A 17,942-nucleotide genomic window follows, 5' to 3' on the forward strand; every position below is an offset into this window, starting at 1 on the left:
CAATCCAGCCGACATCCCATCTTCAGAGGGATTCAGAGGCTGGACCTCCGCTCCTTGAAGGGGAACCAAGAGCCCCCTCCCGTCTTGCCGAGCCCTAACAGGGCCCCAGTGTCTGCACTGAGCCAAGGGGACTTGGACATTCAGGGGTCGGCTACTGCTCCCCCGCTCCCTCCCCCACCCTAGGACTACATTTCCCAGCAGCCCCGTGCAGGTAACCCCCCCCCCCCAACATCTCCTCCACCAAGGGCTGGTAGGAGACAGGATTAGGGGAGCTGGCCGCAATTGCTTATGGGAAATAGAGTCTGGGTGTAAAGGAGGCGGTTGTGAGGGGGGGGAGGTAACAGTAGCAACGAGTCCGAAAGTGACCCCTCAGACCCTCCCTCTGTCTCTCACTCACCCTGAGCCTGAATCTTTGCTTCTCTCTCACCATCTCCGCCTCTCTCTGTCATTGTCTCTGTCTCTCCCGGTTGTAGGTGTCTCTCACTGTTTCACCGTCCAAAGCTCAGCATGTCTCTGTCTCTCATTATCCTTCCCATCTCTGAGCTTGTCTCTCCATCTGTCCTTGTCTCAGCCTCTTCCCCTCCACCTCTGTCTTTTGGCTTATTCCTCACTCCCAGTCTCCCTCCCTCCCTCCTCTCTCCCGCCCTCCTCTTTCTCTCCCTCATTCTCTCTCTCTCTCTCCCTCATTCTCTCTCTCTCTCTCCCCTCTCTCTTCTCTCTCTGTCTCTCTCTCCTCTCTCTCTCTCTCTCTCTCTCTCTCTCTCTCTCTCTCTCTCTCTCTCTCTCTCTCTCTTTGTCTCTCTCCTCTCTCTGTCTCTGCGTGTGTCTCTGTCTCCTCTGTCTCTCTATGTCTCTGTCTCTGTTTCTCTCTTTCTGTTTCTCTCTCCTTCCTCTCTTCTCTCTCTTTCTGTCTCTCTCTCTCTCTCTGTCTGTCTCTCTCTCTCTCTCCTCTCTCTCTCTGTCTCTCTCTCTGTCTCGCTCTGTCTCTCTCTCTCTCTCTGTCTCTCTCCTCTCTCCTCTCTCTCTGTCTCCGCGTGTCTCTGTCTCCTGTCTCTCTCTGTCTCTGTCTCTGTCTCTCTCTCTCTCTCTCTTTCTGTCTCTCTCCTCTCTCTCTCTCTCTGTCTGTGTGTGTGTGTCTCTCTCTGTCTCTCTCTCCCTCCTCTCTTCTCTCTCTCTCTCCTCTCTCCTCTGTGTGTGTGTGTGTGTGTGTGTGTGTCTGCCTCTCTGTCTCCTCTCTCTGTCTGTCTCTCTCCTCTCTCTTTGTGTGTGTGTGTGTGTGTGTGTGTGTGTGTGTGTCTCTCTCTCTGTCTCTCTCTGTGTGTGTCTCTTCTGTGTGTGTGTGTGTGTGTGTGTGTCTGCCTCTCTGTCTCCTCTTTCTGTCTGTGTGTGTGTGTGTGTGTGTGTGTGTATGTCTTTCTCTGTCTCTCTGTCTCTCTCTGTTTCTCTCTCTCTCTCCCCTTTCTATACCTATTTAGGGTCTGCTAGTTAGAGGGGAGACCTGGAGTCCGGATAACCTTTCCCAGCAGTCACTAAGCCTTCGTTAAGTGTCTGCTGTGAGCCAGTCACCGTGCTCCGTGTTGGAGATGCAGCAGAAGGTGATACAGCCTCTGCCCACAAGGAGCTTACAATTTAATGGGGAAACTAACTTGAGACCCAGAAAGCGTCCAAAGCCTGAAGCCCACCCTCCGTGTGGCCGCCAGTGGTTTTCCTCTATAACCCACAGGTCTCACCCTGCCCCAGTCCTGCTCCCAGGATCCCCCCGTTGCCGCTAAGGAGCAAACATCAGTGCTCCTGGCTGACATCCGAAAGCCTCGAGCTGCCGTTGCCGCTCTCCCCCTTCCAGAAAAGTTGCCTTGTTCTTATTTTATATGTTTGTGTATATTCTCTTCTCCCATAATAAGCACACCACCTCCCTTTTCTGTGGCACTTAACGTGTCTCCATATATCATGTGATCCTCACCACCCTCCTGGGAAGCAGATGCTATTATTATCCCCATTTTGCACTTAAGAAAGAGGAGTCTAAGAGTTTGAGTTCATTGTCCCTGGCAGACAGGAGTGGAACTCAGATCTTCTGGGCTCCCGATGCTTGAGCCTCCTTGAGGCTAGCTGCCTCCAGAAGAAACGTAAACAGCGGGAGGGCAGGGAGCGTGTAACGTTTACCTCTGGGTGGTAAGCCCCAGATCAGTGCCCGGCTCTTAGGAGAGGTTTGAGAAATGGGCCGCCGCCGGTCCGAGCCCCACCTTCCTTTGGCCTGGAACCGGATCTGCGGCATCCAGGGGTTTTTCTGAGGCCCCAGCGAAAGGGCTCCGTCTCAATTAATTTAATTTTAACATTTAATGTCCTTCCCACTGCCCCTGTTTCTCCCTCGAGCTCTGTCTGTTCCTCCACTGACTCTTCCTTCCACCTCTCCCTAAGTCAGGACCCAAGCAAACACAAGCTTAGCCAGCATCAAACCCCAACTTTATTTCCCAGCCCTGAGGGATGGGGGTGGGGACAGATGGGGGAGCCTGACTGAGAGGCCTCGGGGGCCCAGAAAGCTGGATCCAGGGCTCCATGAAGCTGAGACTTGAATCACACAGGCAGCAGGAAAGGGGTTTGCCAGTGATGGGGGTGGGAAGCTCTAGAATACTAGCTGGCGGAGAACACCAGATGGGGGCGGGGGGGACCGGGCAGATCTGGATGCTGGGCCCCGGCTGGGGACCATCTCCGTTCTCCCCTGGGGTCCCAGGTGTGGGGGCGCAGCCTCCCACAGGACTTCAAATTGAAGGTAGGCTCGGGACAAGGGACTAGGAGAGTGGTGGGCCAGGGCTACTAGGCGGGGGTGGGGAACTAGAACATGGGGGTGGGGATTAGAATTAGGAAAGTAGGATAGGATAAGGGAGATTAGAATGAGGGGAGCGGATGCAGGATGCCAGTCCCAGGTGGGGGAAGGGGGGAGAGAACCAACAGATCCGAGAACTCCCCCCGGCCGCACCCGTCCGAGGAGAGGGCGAAGCAGCGGAGCGCTCAAAGGACGGGTACGGGGCTGGCCCCGGCCCCGGGACTGGGCAGCTCGCGGGCATCGGGATGCACAAAGTCAGGGTTGACATAAGTGAAACCCTGAAAATCGGCTTGGTCGATGCTGGCCAGGACCAGGCGATCGGGGGGCGTCAGTGCCGGGGCCGCGCGGGTGAAGAACTTGTCAAAATTCTCACCGCTCCGGCCACACTGGGGGAAAGGACGGTGGGAGATCAGTGGGGCCCCTGCTCCTCTCCCAAGGGCCTTCCCGGGTCCTGGAGAGCCCACAGGCCGCACACGCACAACACACAGTACACACAGACCACGCAGAACACTGGACACATGGTACACACAGACCACATACATCACACACCACACGTGGTACACACAGACCACATATAACACAAAACACATGGTACACACAGACCACACACATCACACCACATAGAACACAAAATACACATGGTACATGCACACAGCCCACATACAATACAATGTACACGTGGTACGCACAGACCACTACACCATACCACATAGAACACTGGACACATGGTACACACAGACCACATACACCCCATCACATACAGCACACACATGGAGGAAGATACTGACTGGTCGTGGCCTGAAGGGCGGAGCGATCTCCAGCCTCTCTAGGCGCTCCCAGTCAATCCAGCGGAAGAAGCCATGGCCCCGGATGGCAACCTCGCCTTCAGGCCCCGAGCCCAGACGCTTTCCTGGGTGTTTAGTGAGAAACTAGACGGGAAGAGGTAGAAACAAGGAAAATCGCAGCAGAGCCCGGGGAGAGACAGAGAAAGGAGACAGGAGCACAAGATAAAAGCAGGACTTGGAAAAAGGTGGAGCCCTCGGGGAAACAACGAAACGAGTCTCAGAAAGACCAGAAGGGCGACAACATCTCAGAGAACAGAGAGCCCCCTTCCATCCACACAGGAGGTGCCGGCTCCCACCGCCACTCGGGCAGGGAAGGCCGCGGGGAGCTTCCGTTCTACTGAAGCAAGAGCCGTGAGACAGACACAGGGCACAGCAGGGAGGCACCGAGCTCGACAGTTCACCCGTTGGGGTGAAGGGGAGCAAAGGGGTGAAGACGGAGGGGAAGAAAGAACAGGCAAATTGGGATCAGGGAGACACCGACGCCGGGACGCCGAGAATGGCAAAGCCGGGGAGCGGCCCTGGTCCCCGCGTTTTTCCCTGTGTGGGGCCTTCTTGGGAAAGAGGCCGGTCCGCCGCTTCCTTCTCCAGCCCATTTGGTGGATGAGGAAACGGACTGACAGCCTTAAGGGACTTGCTCGGGGGCACGAAGGCGGCTCTAAGAGCCTGGGGCCAAACTGGGAAAAGTCGAGTCCTCCGGGCGGCGCTCCGAGCACTATGGTGCCACCTAGCGGCCTAGAGGCCGGCAGAGGTGAGCCCGGGCAGGGAAGGACGAACGCGGAAAAGGGGGGGCCGAGACCCCGGCCCGCGAGGCAGCGAAGCCCGCACGCGGGAAAGGGGCGGGGGGAGCTGGAGGCAGGCTGCGGGGCTCACCCCCTTGCACACGGCTACGGCCTCCCGCGACAGCGCCTTCGGGTAGGTCACCGTCTGCTCCATGATGGCCTGAAACAGCTCTTCCTCGTCCTCCCCGTCAAACGGAGGCTGGGGACGGAGACCACAAGTCAGCGCTCTCCGGGCCGGCCCCCGGCTCGCGCCGTTCTCTCCGGCCCCGCCTCCTCACCTGCCCCGCCAGCATCTCATAGAGCAGCACCCCGAAGGACCACCAGTCCACCGACTTTCCGTAGGGTTGGTAGGCGATAATCTGCGCGGGGCACAGGGAGGGGCCTTTAGGAGAGCAGTCAGGACACGCCCACTCCGGACCCCCGAGGAGGCGGAGCCCTCATGTCACCCCGCCTCCTCCAGACTCCCCACTACACTCCGCTCCCTCCGGACCCCCATTATGCCCCGCCCCCTCCGGATCCTGAGGAGGCGGACCCCATTACACTCCGCCCACTGCGGGTCCCCCATTGCACTGCGTCCCCCGGACCCCGATTACACTCCACCCCCTCAGGACTCCCATTGCACTCCGCTTCCTAAGGATCCTCCATAAACTCTCCGCCTCCTAGGATCCCCCGTGATACTCCGCCTCCCTCTGGGTCCTCAGGAGGAGGATCCCATTACACTCCGCCCCCTTCGGGCCCCCCCTCTATCAAGCTCCGCCTCCCTCTGGGTCCTCAGGAGGCGGGCCCCATTACCCTCCGCCCCCTACAGATTCCCCCACTACATTCCTCCCACTACGGACCCCTAGGAGGCGAGCCCTCCAGGACACTCCGCCCCCGCACTCTGCTCCCTCTAGACCCCACATTATGCTCCGCCCCACTCCAGGCCCAGCTCCTCCCCCTCCCCAGGAAGAGGCACCTCGGGAGCTATGTAGTCCGGGGTCCCGCAGAAGGTCCGAGTCGTGGTCCCCGGGAAGATGTTCTCCTTGCACATGCCGAAGTCCGTGATCTTGATGTGTCCTTCCGCGTCCAGCATCACGTTGTCCAGCTTCAGGTCCCTGCAGGGGAGGGGCCAGAGGAAGGCGGGACGGGATCAGGGCGTCCCGAACCCGAAAGGAGCGGGGTCTGGGAAGGGACCCGAGCGTTACTTGGTAAGGGGGCTGGAGGCGGGGGTGATGGCTCTCCGGGGGTGTGGCTCAGGGGGGCGGAGCGGCTCGGGGGGGCGGAGCGTGGAGTGTTTGAAGGGGCGGGGGGGGGGAGGCAAATCTCCAGGGGAGGGGCCCCTCACCTGTAGATGATGCCCTGGTTGTGGAGGAAGAAGAGGCCGATGGCAATTTCGGCCGCGTAGAACCTGTGTGGGGCGAGAGACAGAACACCAGAGCGGGTCAGCGCCGGGGTCCCCTTGCCGTGCTCCCCCTCTGCTCTCGGACACTCACGCGGCGTGCGGTTCCTTGAACTTGCCCAGCTGCTGAATGTGGTACATGAGGTCCCCGCCCGTCACGTACTCCATCACAAAGTACAGTCGGTCCTGGGGAAAGGAAGACCCGGCTCGGGGGAGCTCCCGCTTCTCCGCCCTCGAACCCCGGGAGCCCAAAGCCCTCGGCGTCCCCGCCCCCCCGCAGCCTGGGCCCCGCCTCGGGTTGGCGCGCTCACGGGGGTCTGAAAAGTGGAGTGCAGCTGCGTGAGAAAGTGCGGCCGGCCGCCCAGCCCGCGGCCCCCCAGGGCCAGCACGCGCTTCTCCACCAGCGTGCAGTCCACGTCGTCGTCCTGCACGATCACGTCCTTCTTCAGGATCTTAATGGCGAACAGCTCCTCGGAACCCCGACGCTCAGCGAGCATCACCTGGGAGCCGGAGGGACCCAGGTGTCCGGCACGGCTCCGACCAGGGGCCCCTCTGGCCCTTCCTCAGTCCGTCCCGCACCCCCCCCCAGCCTGGTCAGGCTTCCTATGACCCCCAGCTCCTTTCCTCCTGTCCACTCCCACCCCAGCCCCTGGGGCCCCAACGTCCCTCGGCCCTCACCTTGCCAAAACTGCCCTTTCCAAGCACCATGAGGAAGGTGAAGTCGGAGATGTGCAGGCGACCCGAGCCCGAGCCCGAGCCGAAGAAGCAGCGCTTGGAGTCCGTGGGGCTGGGAGAGGGAGAGGGGGAGGGAGAAGGGCCCAGGCGCACCCGCTGCCCAAGAGGGAAGGAGGGAGGGACGGACAGAAAGGAGAGATGAGGGGCAAGGGCCAGCAGGATCTTCCCCGAGATCCCGAACCCAGGCCACCCAAACAGGAACACAGGAAGGCGGACCTCGACAGAGGAGCACATTCTACGGAGGCCTGAGGGACCAGCTGGGGGCCAGGACACTCCCTAACTGGAAGGACACCCCTCCCCCCCAAAAAAAAATTATCCCTGACTTGTCTGGCTTAGAATTGGTGAAAAGAAAAAAAAGGTTTGGATCGCACAGGATGTAATAATGTCCTTGTCATATGTGAGCCAGAGAGACACAGAGGAAGGAAGGAAGGAAGGAAGGAAGGAAGGAAGGAAGGAAGGAAGGAAGGAAGGAAGGAAGGAAGGAAGGAAGGAAGGAAGGAAGGAAGGAAGGAAGGAAAGAAAGAGGGAGGGAAGGAGGAAGGGAGGGAAGGAGGGAAGAAGGAGGGAGGGAGGGAGGAAAGAAGGAGGGAGGGAGGGAGGAAGGGAGGGAGAGAGGAAAGGGAGAGAGGAAAAGGAGGAGGGAGGGAGGAAGGGAGAGAGGAAAAGAAGGAGGGAGGGAGGGAGAGAGGAAGAAGGGAGGGAGGGAGGGAGAGAAGGAGGGAGGAAGGAAGGAAGGGAGAGAGGGTGGGAGGGAGGAAGGAAGGAGGAAAGGAAGAGAGTAAGGGAGGGAAGGAAGAAGGGAGGAAGGGAGGGAAGGAAGGAAAGAAGGAAGAAGGAAAGAAAAAGGGAGGAGGGAAGGAAGGAGAGATGGAGGAAGGGAGGGAAGGACAGAGGGATAGAAGGAAAGGAAGAAAGAAGGAAAAGAGAAAGGGAAAAAAGAAGGGAGAGAGGGAAATCATATAAAAAGACAAAGGAAGGCTCCAGACACAGATATAAACATGATATAAGTGGACCTGTGGGAGAGAGAACCAGACAGCACAAGCAGGAACAGAGACTAAGAGGGAGCGAGTGGGGCAGGTCTGAGGAGAGGGAAGAAGCCCCTAGATCCCTGAGGTTACATACAGCTCCCCACTTCTGCTAGCTCTGGCCCCTCCTCACCTCATACAGCTCCAGGGGATAGTTACAGGCCTGTGGGGCACAACAAGAAAGAGAGGCAAGTTTAGACACAAGCTCAGCTCGGGGTTTCAGTCCCTGGAGGGTCGGGTTTGGGGACCAAAGGGAGGGGGAGCTACAGGGAGCCCTGAGGTGGTGCAAAGGCTGTCGGACCTGAGTCCAGAACCCTGAACGGAGAAGGATACCTCAAACTTGGGCAGAAGGCCGCAGTTGTCAGCGTCGGCCACTGGGACATTGTAATATTCACCCTCCTCCTGGTTCAGTAACTTGTACCTGGCACACACACCACCCGGGGAGGGACCAAACATGGGGGCAAGGGAAGACAGAGACCCAGGGGATACAGGAAGAGACGCCCCACCACACAGAGACCGCAAGAGAAGAAGGGGGCACAGACCAAAACAAACCCGAGACAGGGATGAAACGGTCCAGACACAAAGGGAGTGAGAACCCACAGAGAAAAAGGAAAAGTGAGCCCGGAATAGCAGAGCCCCTCCCCCAAGGCAGAGGGGCAAAGAGAACTCGGAGAGGGGAGACGAGGGAGAGAGCTCCCGCCCGTACCTATAACAGAGAAACCCAGAGACCATGAGAGATGTAGTGAATGAGAGGCCCCACATCCTCCAGAGGGTGAGAGACAATGGAGGGAGCTGTGGACGTGGACGTCCCCCAAATACGGGGATCCACGTTGAGGAGGGGGACGGGTGGAGAGACCGAGGACCCAGAGACAGAGAAAGGCAGCAGTGGGGGGAGGGGGGGAGATTCAGAGAGAGAGGCCAGCGAGAGGTCCCCCAGCGCATCCCAGACACGGACAGGAGCGACAGACCAGAGAAACTCGAGATGTTCTGACCTCAGAAATACAGAACAGAAAGAGAGGGGCTGTTGGGCTGGGCTGGGAGCATCATGGCAGAGCTGAGGACAGAGGAGGAGGCTGGGTTAGAGCCGGCACCCTTCCCCGGGGACAGAGCAGCCTCACCAGCCGTCCACAGAGGCCTTGAGCAGCTCCGAGACGCCAAAGGACATGGCTCCCATGAAGTCGTTACGAGACGTCCTGTCCCAGTCCCAGACCTCGATGCTCAGGCGGCGCTCCACATCCCCGGGCTTCAGGGAGCTGCGGGGAGGACCAGGGTGGGCTCGGTCTGGCCCCCTCCTCGCCAACGTCTGCAATCACACTCCCGCCCTCCACGTGGGGCCCCTACCCACCCCTCCGCCTCTCCGTCCCTGCTCGTGACATCTGGACACCTTCTCTGTCTTCTCTTGTCTGTCTCTACTAGGCCGGCTTCTCCCTCCATGTCTCCTCTGTCTGTCTCTGTCCCGGTCGCTCCCTTTCCCTCTACCTCTCTGTGTCAGTCTCAATCTAGGGCTCTCTGGCTCTGTCTCTTTATGTCTGCCAGTCTCTGTCTCTGTTTCTATTTCTGTTTGTCTCTGTATCTGTCTCTTTATATGTCTGTCTGTGTCTCTGTCTATATGTCTGTCTGTGTCTCTATTTCTGTTTCTCTCCGTCTCTCTCTTTCTCTCCCTCCTCCTTTTCTGTCTCTCCCCCATCGCTATTTCCTGCCCCTTTCCTCCCATCCGGCCTCGCTAGCTGCCTCTTTCCCCCATCACGGTCTCTTCTGTTTCTAATCTGGCTCATTCATCCCCTGAGCCTATCTGAAATTTTTGTGGCTCAGTCACGTCCAGGTCTCTATGACCCCATCTGACATTTTCTTGGCAAAGACACCCCAGTGGTTTGTCATTTCCTTCTCCAGACTTTACAGATAAGGAAACTGAGGCAAGCAGAGTCAGGTGATTTGCCCAAGTCGAACAACTAGTCAATACACTCTCAGTCTACTTGGCCCCGGGCTGAGAATTTCGTCCTCCGCCCAGCTCTCTGCCCTGTCTGAAGTCTCTATTCTGCTCAGGCTTATCGAACAGAGAGCACTCTGGGAGCATCTATTCTGTCCTTGGCAAGACAAAAGTCAAACGGCTCCTCCCCTCAAGAAGCTTAGACTTTTGCCAGGAGACAAGTACATAGAGGAGGTGATAGAGCACAGGAACCAGAGGGAAAGAAGTGCCTTATGGGAGAAGACGGAGCTGAGGGACTCTCCAGTCTGGACAGGAGGAGGGAGGGTTCTAGGCACAATCCCGGGCAATGAGAAGCTTGGGGGGAGCAGGAGAGGGAGTGGAAGAGAGACAGGGGGGAGCCCGCCTGTCCCCCCCCCAGGCAATTTCAGTTCCCCAGATGGATCTGAACTTTGTGTCTCTGAATCCCCATCTCCCAGAACGGAGCCTGGGACACAACCGGGACTCAATCCATGGGATGGGAGCAGGAAAAGCCCTGACTGGATGGGAGTACGGATGGGGAAACCGAGGTGGAGCGGGGAGAGCATCTCGGGCGGGGCCCACAGCTCAGCCCGCAGGTTGCACAGGCCGGGGCCTCTGGCTCAGGTATCCCTCTGAGGGCCCCGCGTTCCCCACAAGGGTTCTCCGCTCCCCCAGGGACCCCCGCTGCCCCCCACTCACAACACGAAAGTCTCGTCCCACACGGGGTTCAGCGTGGCCTTCACCGTCCGGGTCTTCTGCTTGCTCACATTCTTTGGGTCCGGAATCAGCTTGAGTTTCACGTAAGGGTCGGACAGGCCATTGGGGTCCATGGGGATGAGGTTGCGAGCCTCGCCCACTGAGGACGGAAGGACACTGGGCCCGGGCTCTCCGACTCAGGCGCGCCCCGCCTCCCAAGGAGCCCCCCACCCCCCCATCCCCCCCGCAGCCAGAGCAGCCAGGGCGGCCTTAACGGCTAAGCGCTTAGCACAGTGCCGGTACACAGTAGGTGCTTAATAAATGCCGCTTCCTTCCCTCTCTCCCCGTGTCCCGCCCCAGGGGACCCAAGGTGGCCACGGACAACGTGGGTCGGGGAGCCTCACCTGTGACGTGGATCTCATCCCCGGTCGGGGCCCGAATGCGCAGCTGCAGGCGCCCTCGCCGCTCGGTGTGGTCCACCCCGCACAGAGAGGGCACGCTTCGCACACAGCGCCGGTGCACGTTCATCTCGCAGCCTGCAGGGGGCGCCCCGGGACTCAGCAAAGACTAGGACTCCCAGCATCCCTCATAGAAGGCTGCAGGGGTCGCGGGGCCTCCTGGGATTCCCGAAACTACCCCCACCTCCCTCCCTGTTAGGTCTCCCTAGTCCATCAACCCTCTGCCCCTGAGCCGCCCGAGCAGGGGCGCAAGCTTCCAGCAGCCCCTCCCTGAGCGGCCCCGCCCCCTCCCTTCCACCTCCCTGTACTCTCCCCCGGGGGTCCTGGAGGTCTGCGCCCTTCTAGGGGCTCCCTCCCGCCCGCGGGCGCGCCCAGCGGCAGCCCCGCCCCCCAGCCGGCCGGGCACTCACAGGCGCACTTCATGCCCTGATGCACCAGCCCGTAGAGCAGGGAGCCGCAGTGGTCGCAGAAGGTGGGGCTGCTGTAGCTGTGCAGGCGGAACTTGTGCTTGTTGCGGGGGTCCTGGAGGGCAGCAGGGGCGTCACGGGAGTTCCCCCTCCCCCTCCCCGCAGCGCCCGCCGGCTCCCTGGGCTCTGGCTCCCCACAGTGCTCGGCCGGCCCCGCCACTGTCTCGGCGGCTGTGGGCCCCTCGCCCCCTCTCTCCCCGTCACCCTGTCCCGGGACTCTGTCCTCCGTCTCTGTCTCTGTCTGTCTCCACAGTCACCCTGTCCCTCCCTCTCTGTCTGTCTCTGTCTGTCTGTCTCCCTTGGTCACCCTGTCCCGACTCTGTCCCTCTGTCTCTGTCTGTCTCCACGGTCACCCTGTCCCGACTCTGTCCCTCTGTCTGTCTGTCTCCACGGTCACCCTGTCCCGACTCTGTCCCTCTGTCTGTCTGTCTCCGCGGTCACCCTGTCCCGACTCTGTCCCTCTGTCTGTCTGTCTCCAGGGTCACCCTGTCCCGACTCTGTCCCTCTGTCTGTCTGTCTCCAGGGTCACCCTGTCCCGACTCTGTCCCTCTGTCTGTCTGTCTCCAGGGTCACCCTGTCCCGACTCTGTCCCTCTGTCTGTCTGTCTCCAGGGTCACCCTGTCCCGACTCTGTCCCTCTGTCTGTCTGTCTCCAGGGTCACCCTGTCCCGACTCTGTCCCTCTGTCTGTCTGTCTCCAGGGTCACCCTGTCCCGACTCTGTCCCTCTGTCTGTCTGTCTCCAGGGTCACCCTGTCCCGACTCTGTCCCTCTGTCTGTCTGTCTCCAGGGTCACCCTGTCCCGACTCTGTCCCTCTGTCTGTCTGTCTCCAGGGTTACCCTGTCCCGACTCTGTCCCTCCCTCTCTGTCTGTCTCAGTCTTTCCCTCTATCTCTGTCTGTCTCCCTTGGTCACCCCCACTCTTTCCCCAACTTCTCTCTTTTCCTCTGGCTCTGTCGGTCTCAGTCTCTGTTTATCTCTTTTTCTCTGTGTCTCTCCTCAGTCTTTGTGTCTGTTTTGGTCTCTCTCAGTCACCCTATCTCTGTGACTTTGCCTCCCCAACTCTCTTGTCTCTTTCTCTCTGTCTCTCTTTCTCTGTCTCTGTCTCTCTAGTCGGTCTCTGTCTCTGTCTGTCTCCCTTGGTCACCCTATCTCGGTGATTGTTTTTTCAACTCTTCTCTCTTTCCCTCTGTCTGTCTTAGTCTCCTCCTCTCTTTGTCTGTCTCTCTCGTTGGTCTTTGTGTCTCTCTCTGGGTCACACTATGTCTGTGACTTTGTCTCCCCAACTCTCTTCTCTCTTTTCCTCTATCTCTGTCTCTCCCTTTCTCTATCTCTATTTCCAGTCTGTCTGTCTCTTTCCCCGTCTTGGTCAGCTCATCTCCATGACTGTCTCCCCAAATCTCTTCTCTCTTTCCCTCTGTCTCTGTCTCTCTAGTCAGTCTCTGTCTCTGTCTCCCTTGGTCACCTTGTCTCCATGATTCTATCCTTTTAACTCTCTTTTTTTCCCTCTGTCTGTCTTAGTCTCCTTCTCTCTCTCTCTCTTTGTCTCTTCCTTGGTCTTTGTGTGTCTCTCTCTCTGGGTCACACTATGTCTGTGACTTTGTCTCCCCAGCTCTCTTCTCCTCTTTTTCCTCTATCTCTGTCTCTCCCTTTATCTCTGTCTCCAGTCTGTCTCTCTCCCCCCTTGGTCACGGAGACTTTATCTCTCTGCCTCTCTCGCGTCTCTGGCTTCCTGCATTTCTGCCTGAAGCAGCTGGTGTTTGAGAAGAGGAAGCTGATTCACGGCTCCGGAGCCAGAAGGGAGTTTTTTAGCGCTCACTGGGCAGCGAGGTGATTCAGCGCATGAATGAGTGGGCTTGGATTCAGGACGATCCGAGTCCAGATCTCGTCTCAGATACGTACTGTGAGTGGTGACCTTAAGCAAGTCCCTCAACCTCTCTGCCTCAGTTTCCTCACCTGCCAAATGGTGATAATACTAGCACACATCTCCCATTGTTGTAGTGAGGATCAAATGAAATAATGTGCGTGAGGTGGTCTAGAAATGAGCTAATGTTGTTATCAAGTCTGGCCCCTTCATATCACAGAGGAGATCCTGAGCACCGGAGACTCTCCCGGGGCCACACAGCCGCAAACAGGGCCCCGGCCTCCTGCCTCCAAATAGGGGGTCTCCCTCCTCGGCCTGCTGCCTCCCTTGCCTCTCCGGGTGCCTCTGTCTCCCCACCTTTCTGCCTCTGCCTTTGCCCGCCATCTGTCTGATCTCCGAAGGAGGAGACTCACTGAGGGTTTACAAAGCTCCTTCCTCACAGCGGCTGCGAAGGAGGCGGCCCCAGGGTTTACACACAAGAGAACTGAGACAGAGGGCACGGCCCACATCCAACAAGGGCCAGGCTGGCGACCAAGTGGCTCCGCCAAGTCTCCGTGCCCTCCGAGACCCAGGACCACAGATGGACCGTGCGGGGAGTCGGGCCCCCAAGCTGGGATTTCAGCTCTTCTCCTCCGGCATCTTGTCCCTTCCCTTTTCCCTCTCCCTTATATAAGAGTTGGACTCGGTGCTCCCCGAGGGCCGCTCCAGTTAGTGGCTCCGTCCTGTGATCAATCTCTCCCTCCCTCGATGTCTCTCCTACTCTCTCTCTGCTTTGTGGGTCACTCACTCGCTCTCCTTGTCTTTGACAAGGAGGCAGAAAAAACCCCACAAGAAAGGGACAGCCCTTGGCCCAGACTGAGGCAACTTTGGCGTCGAATGGTCCGTCCCTGGCTCAAGTCATGACCTTGGAGAGTCACTTCCCTTCCAGAAGCCTCAGTTTCCCAATACAATCCCAAACTAATAATAAACGAATACAACCAAGCTTTCGGCTTCATAGAGCGATTCCACGTTTCGGAGACTGTAAAGGCTAGAGATGGGATTCCGCCCTTCTGTCTCATGGATCCCTCGTCTTCCCGTCTCCAGTACGTGAACCCCTCTGGCTCCCCATCTCTTGGACTGTGGTGCCTTTCAGGATCTCTCTGGACCTCTTCCCCTATCACTCTGTGTCTCTTGCCCATGCCCGTCTCCCGCAATATCCCTGCTCCTAGTGTCCGTCTCCCTGCCCGTGTCCGTCTCCCGGCCCGTGTCTGTCTCCTTCTCCATTCCTTTTCCTCTCCTGTCCTCCTAGATCCTGAAACTCTCCTGGCCCCACCTCCACCTCCATCGCCCCTCCTCCCTCCTCCCTCCAGTCCCATGTATCACCTCCCCCCTCCCTAGATTTCCAGGCCAAGGGCAGAGAATGTGGGCCAGGAGCCACTGCTTCCAGCCCCCCCTTCCTCCCCCCTCCCATAAAAATAGCTGGAGAAACTGGGCCAAGCATCCAGGGGGAGCTGGGGAAGGGGGGAGCGAGCCAGGCCTCTGCAGAGACCCGGGCATAGGGGGCACTCACGTCTGTCTGGGGCCCCTTCCCCGCGCCCGGACACTCGAAGGTCACGAATTCGTGGCATCGTCGGTGAACCACGAAGCTGCAGACTGGCAGAAAGAGCGATGGATGGGCAGAGACCAGAGAGCCAGAATGAGGAAGGCACAGGCAGGGCAGGGGAGAGTCCAGGAGAGAGACGGAAAAATGGAGACAGGGACAGAGCCGGAGCCGGACAGACCAGAGATAGCAGAGAACGGTCAGGACACGGAGGGAGAGGCCAGGGATGGAAGGAGAGGGATACAGGGAGGGGAACGTGCAGGGCAAGGAAAAAGAAAAAGGGAGTGAAAGAGAAAGAACCAGAAATTGCAGAGGGATAGAGACATGGAGGAAAACAGAGACAGAGGCACAGAGGAAGACAGAGATAGAGACACAGAGGAAGACAGAGCCAGAGACGGGTTTTACAAGACAGAGAAACCCAGAGAAGGGCAGAAGGAGGATCTAGGCCAAGAGATAGAGCCATTGATCCCCCAAAGGAGCAGATATATACAGAAAGGAATAAAAACATGGAGGTCGAATGAGGGGTCCTACCGCCAATCCCACCCTTTCTCTGACTATGTTCCCAGAAACAGCTGTGGTCCACTTGGGCAACCACCCCTTTCCCTCCCCAAGCCCCGCCTTGAGGAAATCCTCATGAAGAGATGGGGTTGCTATGGAAACAGAAGAAGGACCAGGGGGAGCCCGCCTGACCCCCTCTCTCCTGCTCTGGCTCTCCCTGACTAGGCCTTTCTCTCTCTCTCTGTCTCTCTGTCTCTCTGTCTCTCTGTCTCTCTCTGTCTCTCTCTTTCTTTCTCTCTCTCTCTGTCTCTCTTTCTCTCTCTCTCTGTCTCTCTCTCTCCTCTCTCTCTCTGTCTCTCTCTGTCTGTCTCTCTCTCTCTCTTTCCTCTCTTTCTCTCTCTCTCTCTGGGTCTCTCTCTCTCTTTCTCTCTTTCTCTCTGTCTCTGTCTCTCTCTCTCTCTCGCTCTCTCTGTCTCTTTCTTTCTCTCTGTCTCTGTCTCTCTCTCCTCTCTCTCTCTCTCCTCTCTCTCTCTCTCTCTCTCTCTCTCTCTCTCCTCTCTCTCTCTCTGTCTCTCTCTCTCTCTGTCTTTCTCTCCTCTCTCTCTCTCTCTCTCACACACACACACACACACACATACACACACACTATCTCTGTCTTTCACATACACTATGTCTGTCTCTGTGTCTGTGTGTCTTTGTCTCTGTCTCTCTCCTCTCTTTCTTCTCTCTTTTTCTTTCTCTTCACACACACACACACATACACACACACACCTCGTTGAACTTGGTCTTGATCTCTGCCCGCCTTCCTCTCAGTCTGTCTGTCTGTCTGAATGTCGATCTCCCGGCGACTCCCCGGGTATCTCTGTGTCTCTGACTCTCCCCTCTCCCCTCACTGGCTGTTCCCATGGTAACAGATTCCCCAAAGATCCTTCCCCACCTGGAGCTGCGGGGGCCCCCACACTCCTCCTTCCTCCTCCCAGGCCTGGCCCCATCCTAGTCCTCAGCAGCTCAGGCTTCTGCTCCACACGAACACGTGGGCCCCTCCCCCGGGACACACAGCCCTCTGCTCTCCAGAGACCCCGGCCTCCGCATCCCCAGCTCTTACCTTGACACTGAAGGCCCTGTTTGCCGATCCCCCTGAAATGAGCCAGACCTTCAGGTCAGCGCAGTAAGAGAGGGAAGGGCCTCTCCCAGCCCCTGCCCCTGGGAAGCACTGAAGTTCCCAGCTCCTTCCTCTCACAACCCCTCAGCCCTTGCCCCTCGGGACACAGGAGTCCCCTCCTCCAGCTTGACTTCTGGAGGCCCCTTCCCCGTGAGCCACAGAGCTTCCACCCAGCTGCTGCCCCCCGGACCCCCACTCTCCTGTCTCCCAGCTTCCTCCCGCTCGGGTCCCAAAGCCCCCTCCCCCAGCCCCGCCCCCTGGGGCCCCAGAGCCCTGCCTCCCTCACCAGATGAAGTCGGTGCAGTGGCTGCAAAAGGTGGGCTGCTTGAAGAAGCGGGCTGTGAATTTGTGACTCTTCACCTCGTGCACGACCTTCTGGCGCAGAGCCCCCTTCCTGCAAAACAGGGGCCGGGGGCCACCCTCCACCTCCCCACCTCCCGGGCCCAGCCCAGCCATGGTCCCAAGCCTTCCTTGCCTGGGAAACCACCCGGAGCTGGAGATCTCAGGCCTGGGAGAGGTGGGGAGGGTGGGGAAGGCAGGCAAGGGCGGGGAAAGGAGGGGGAGGGATCGGTGAGGGAAAAGAGAAGAAATTAGGAGAGATGGGAAGAGATGAAAGCCAGAAGTCCCAAGGGAGAGGCCGAGGAGCCAGGGGAGGGGTGGGGATGGCGAGAGAGAGAGAGAGAGAGAGAGAGAGAGAGAGAGAGAGAGAGAGAGAGAGAGAGAGAGAGAGAGAGAGAGAGAGAACGGAATAAAATGGAAAAGGGGAAGGGACGGGAGAGAGAGGAAACAAGAAATGAGAGAAGAGATGTGGAAGGAAGGGGAGAGAGAGAGGAAAAGTGGCGGACAGAGAAGTGAGATGGAAAAGGAAGAGGAGGAAAGATGAAAAAGATTGGGGAATAGGAAGAGTACAGAGACAGGGAAAGAAAAGAGGAAGAGATGGGACAGAGAAGAGCCTGGAGGAGAAGCAGAGGGAGACAGAGAAAGAGGGGACAGCGAGCCAGGGACGGAAAGGAAGAGACGGCCCGAGACCTGGGGAGAAGTGAAGGGACGGCGCGGAGACAGGGAGGGGCAGAGGCAGCGATGGGCAGAGGCAGAGCTAGGGAGAGAGAAGTGGGTAAAAGCAGAGGCGACGGGAGGAGGAGGAGGAGAAGGAGGAGGAGACTAGAGGGGTGGGGAGGGAGTCCGCAGTCCTGGGGGCCGGGGAGGGGGCGGGAGGGGGGGCCGCAGGGCCCGGCGAGCCGGGACCCCGTTGCTTTGGCTGCGCTGCGCTATGAGGAGGCTCTTGGGTACCTGCTGAAAAGTGGGGGCCCGGGGAAGGGGTGTTAACCGTGACGACCAAGAGGGCGGGACTTCCTCTTAAAGGTGCCCCCCAACCCCCCCAGGCAGTCTGTGCATCTATGTGTCTGTCCCTCTCACACCCCCACGGACCAGCTCTAGCTCTCTGCCCCCCCCCCCCCCAGTTCCCGAAAAATCCATGTCTGACTCAGTCTCTCCCCATCCCGCCCGGACCCTCCCAGCTCTCCTCTCCAGCATCTTTCCTGCCTCCCTGTCTCTCTCTGTGTCTGTCTCGTTGTCTCTGTCTCTCGTTTCTGTCCCCCATCTCTCTGTCTCTGTCTCCACTTGTTCTTCACTATCTCTGGGTCTGTCTCGGTCTCTGTCTCTGTTCTCCCGGCCCCGCCCCCGTTGCCCTGGG

General features: G+C 58.6%; 1 protein-coding gene across 1 annotated transcript; it reads right to left on the reverse strand.

The window, feature by feature from the left end:
* Positions 1-2,438: 2,438 nt before the first annotated feature.
* On the reverse strand, positions 2,439-16,934 carry PRKCG (protein kinase C gamma). Its single transcript, XM_051989717.1, has 18 exons — positions 16,536-16,934; positions 16,193-16,224; positions 14,560-14,642; positions 11,093-11,204; positions 10,629-10,760; positions 10,228-10,384; positions 8,702-8,836; positions 7,917-8,004; positions 7,717-7,746; positions 6,502-6,654; positions 6,135-6,323; positions 5,918-6,009; positions 5,770-5,832; positions 5,401-5,539; positions 4,724-4,804; positions 4,537-4,644; positions 3,610-3,750; positions 2,439-3,207 (listed from the first exon to the last, which is right to left on the reverse strand). The coding sequence occupies exons 1-18, from the start codon at positions 16,703-16,705 to the stop codon at positions 3,007-3,009; spliced, it is 2,106 nt and encodes a 701-aa protein (XP_051845677.1). The 5' UTR covers positions 16,706-16,934; the 3' UTR covers positions 2,439-3,006.
* Between the last annotated feature and the right edge of the window lie 1,008 nt (positions 16,935-17,942).

This window comes from Antechinus flavipes, chromosome 3 (assembly GCF_016432865.1).
Source record: "Antechinus flavipes isolate AdamAnt ecotype Samford, QLD, Australia chromosome 3, AdamAnt_v2, whole genome shotgun sequence".
NCBI lineage: Eukaryota > Metazoa > Chordata > Mammalia > Dasyuromorphia > Dasyuridae > Antechinus > Antechinus flavipes.

Coding starts and splice junctions, on each gene's coding strand:
- PRKCG (XM_051989717.1), bottom strand. CDS start 16,705: ATGGCTGGGCTGGGCCCGGGAGGTGGGGAGGTGGAGGGTGGCCCCCGG. Junction 7,747..7,916: donor GCCTTCTGCCCAAGTTTGAG/GTATCCTTCTCC, acceptor TGTGCCCCACAG/GCCTGTAACTATCCCCTGGA. Junction 6,655..7,716: donor ATCCCCTGGAGCTGTATGAG/GTGAGGAGGGGC, acceptor CCTCTTGGGCAG/CGGGTGCGCCTGGGCCCTTC.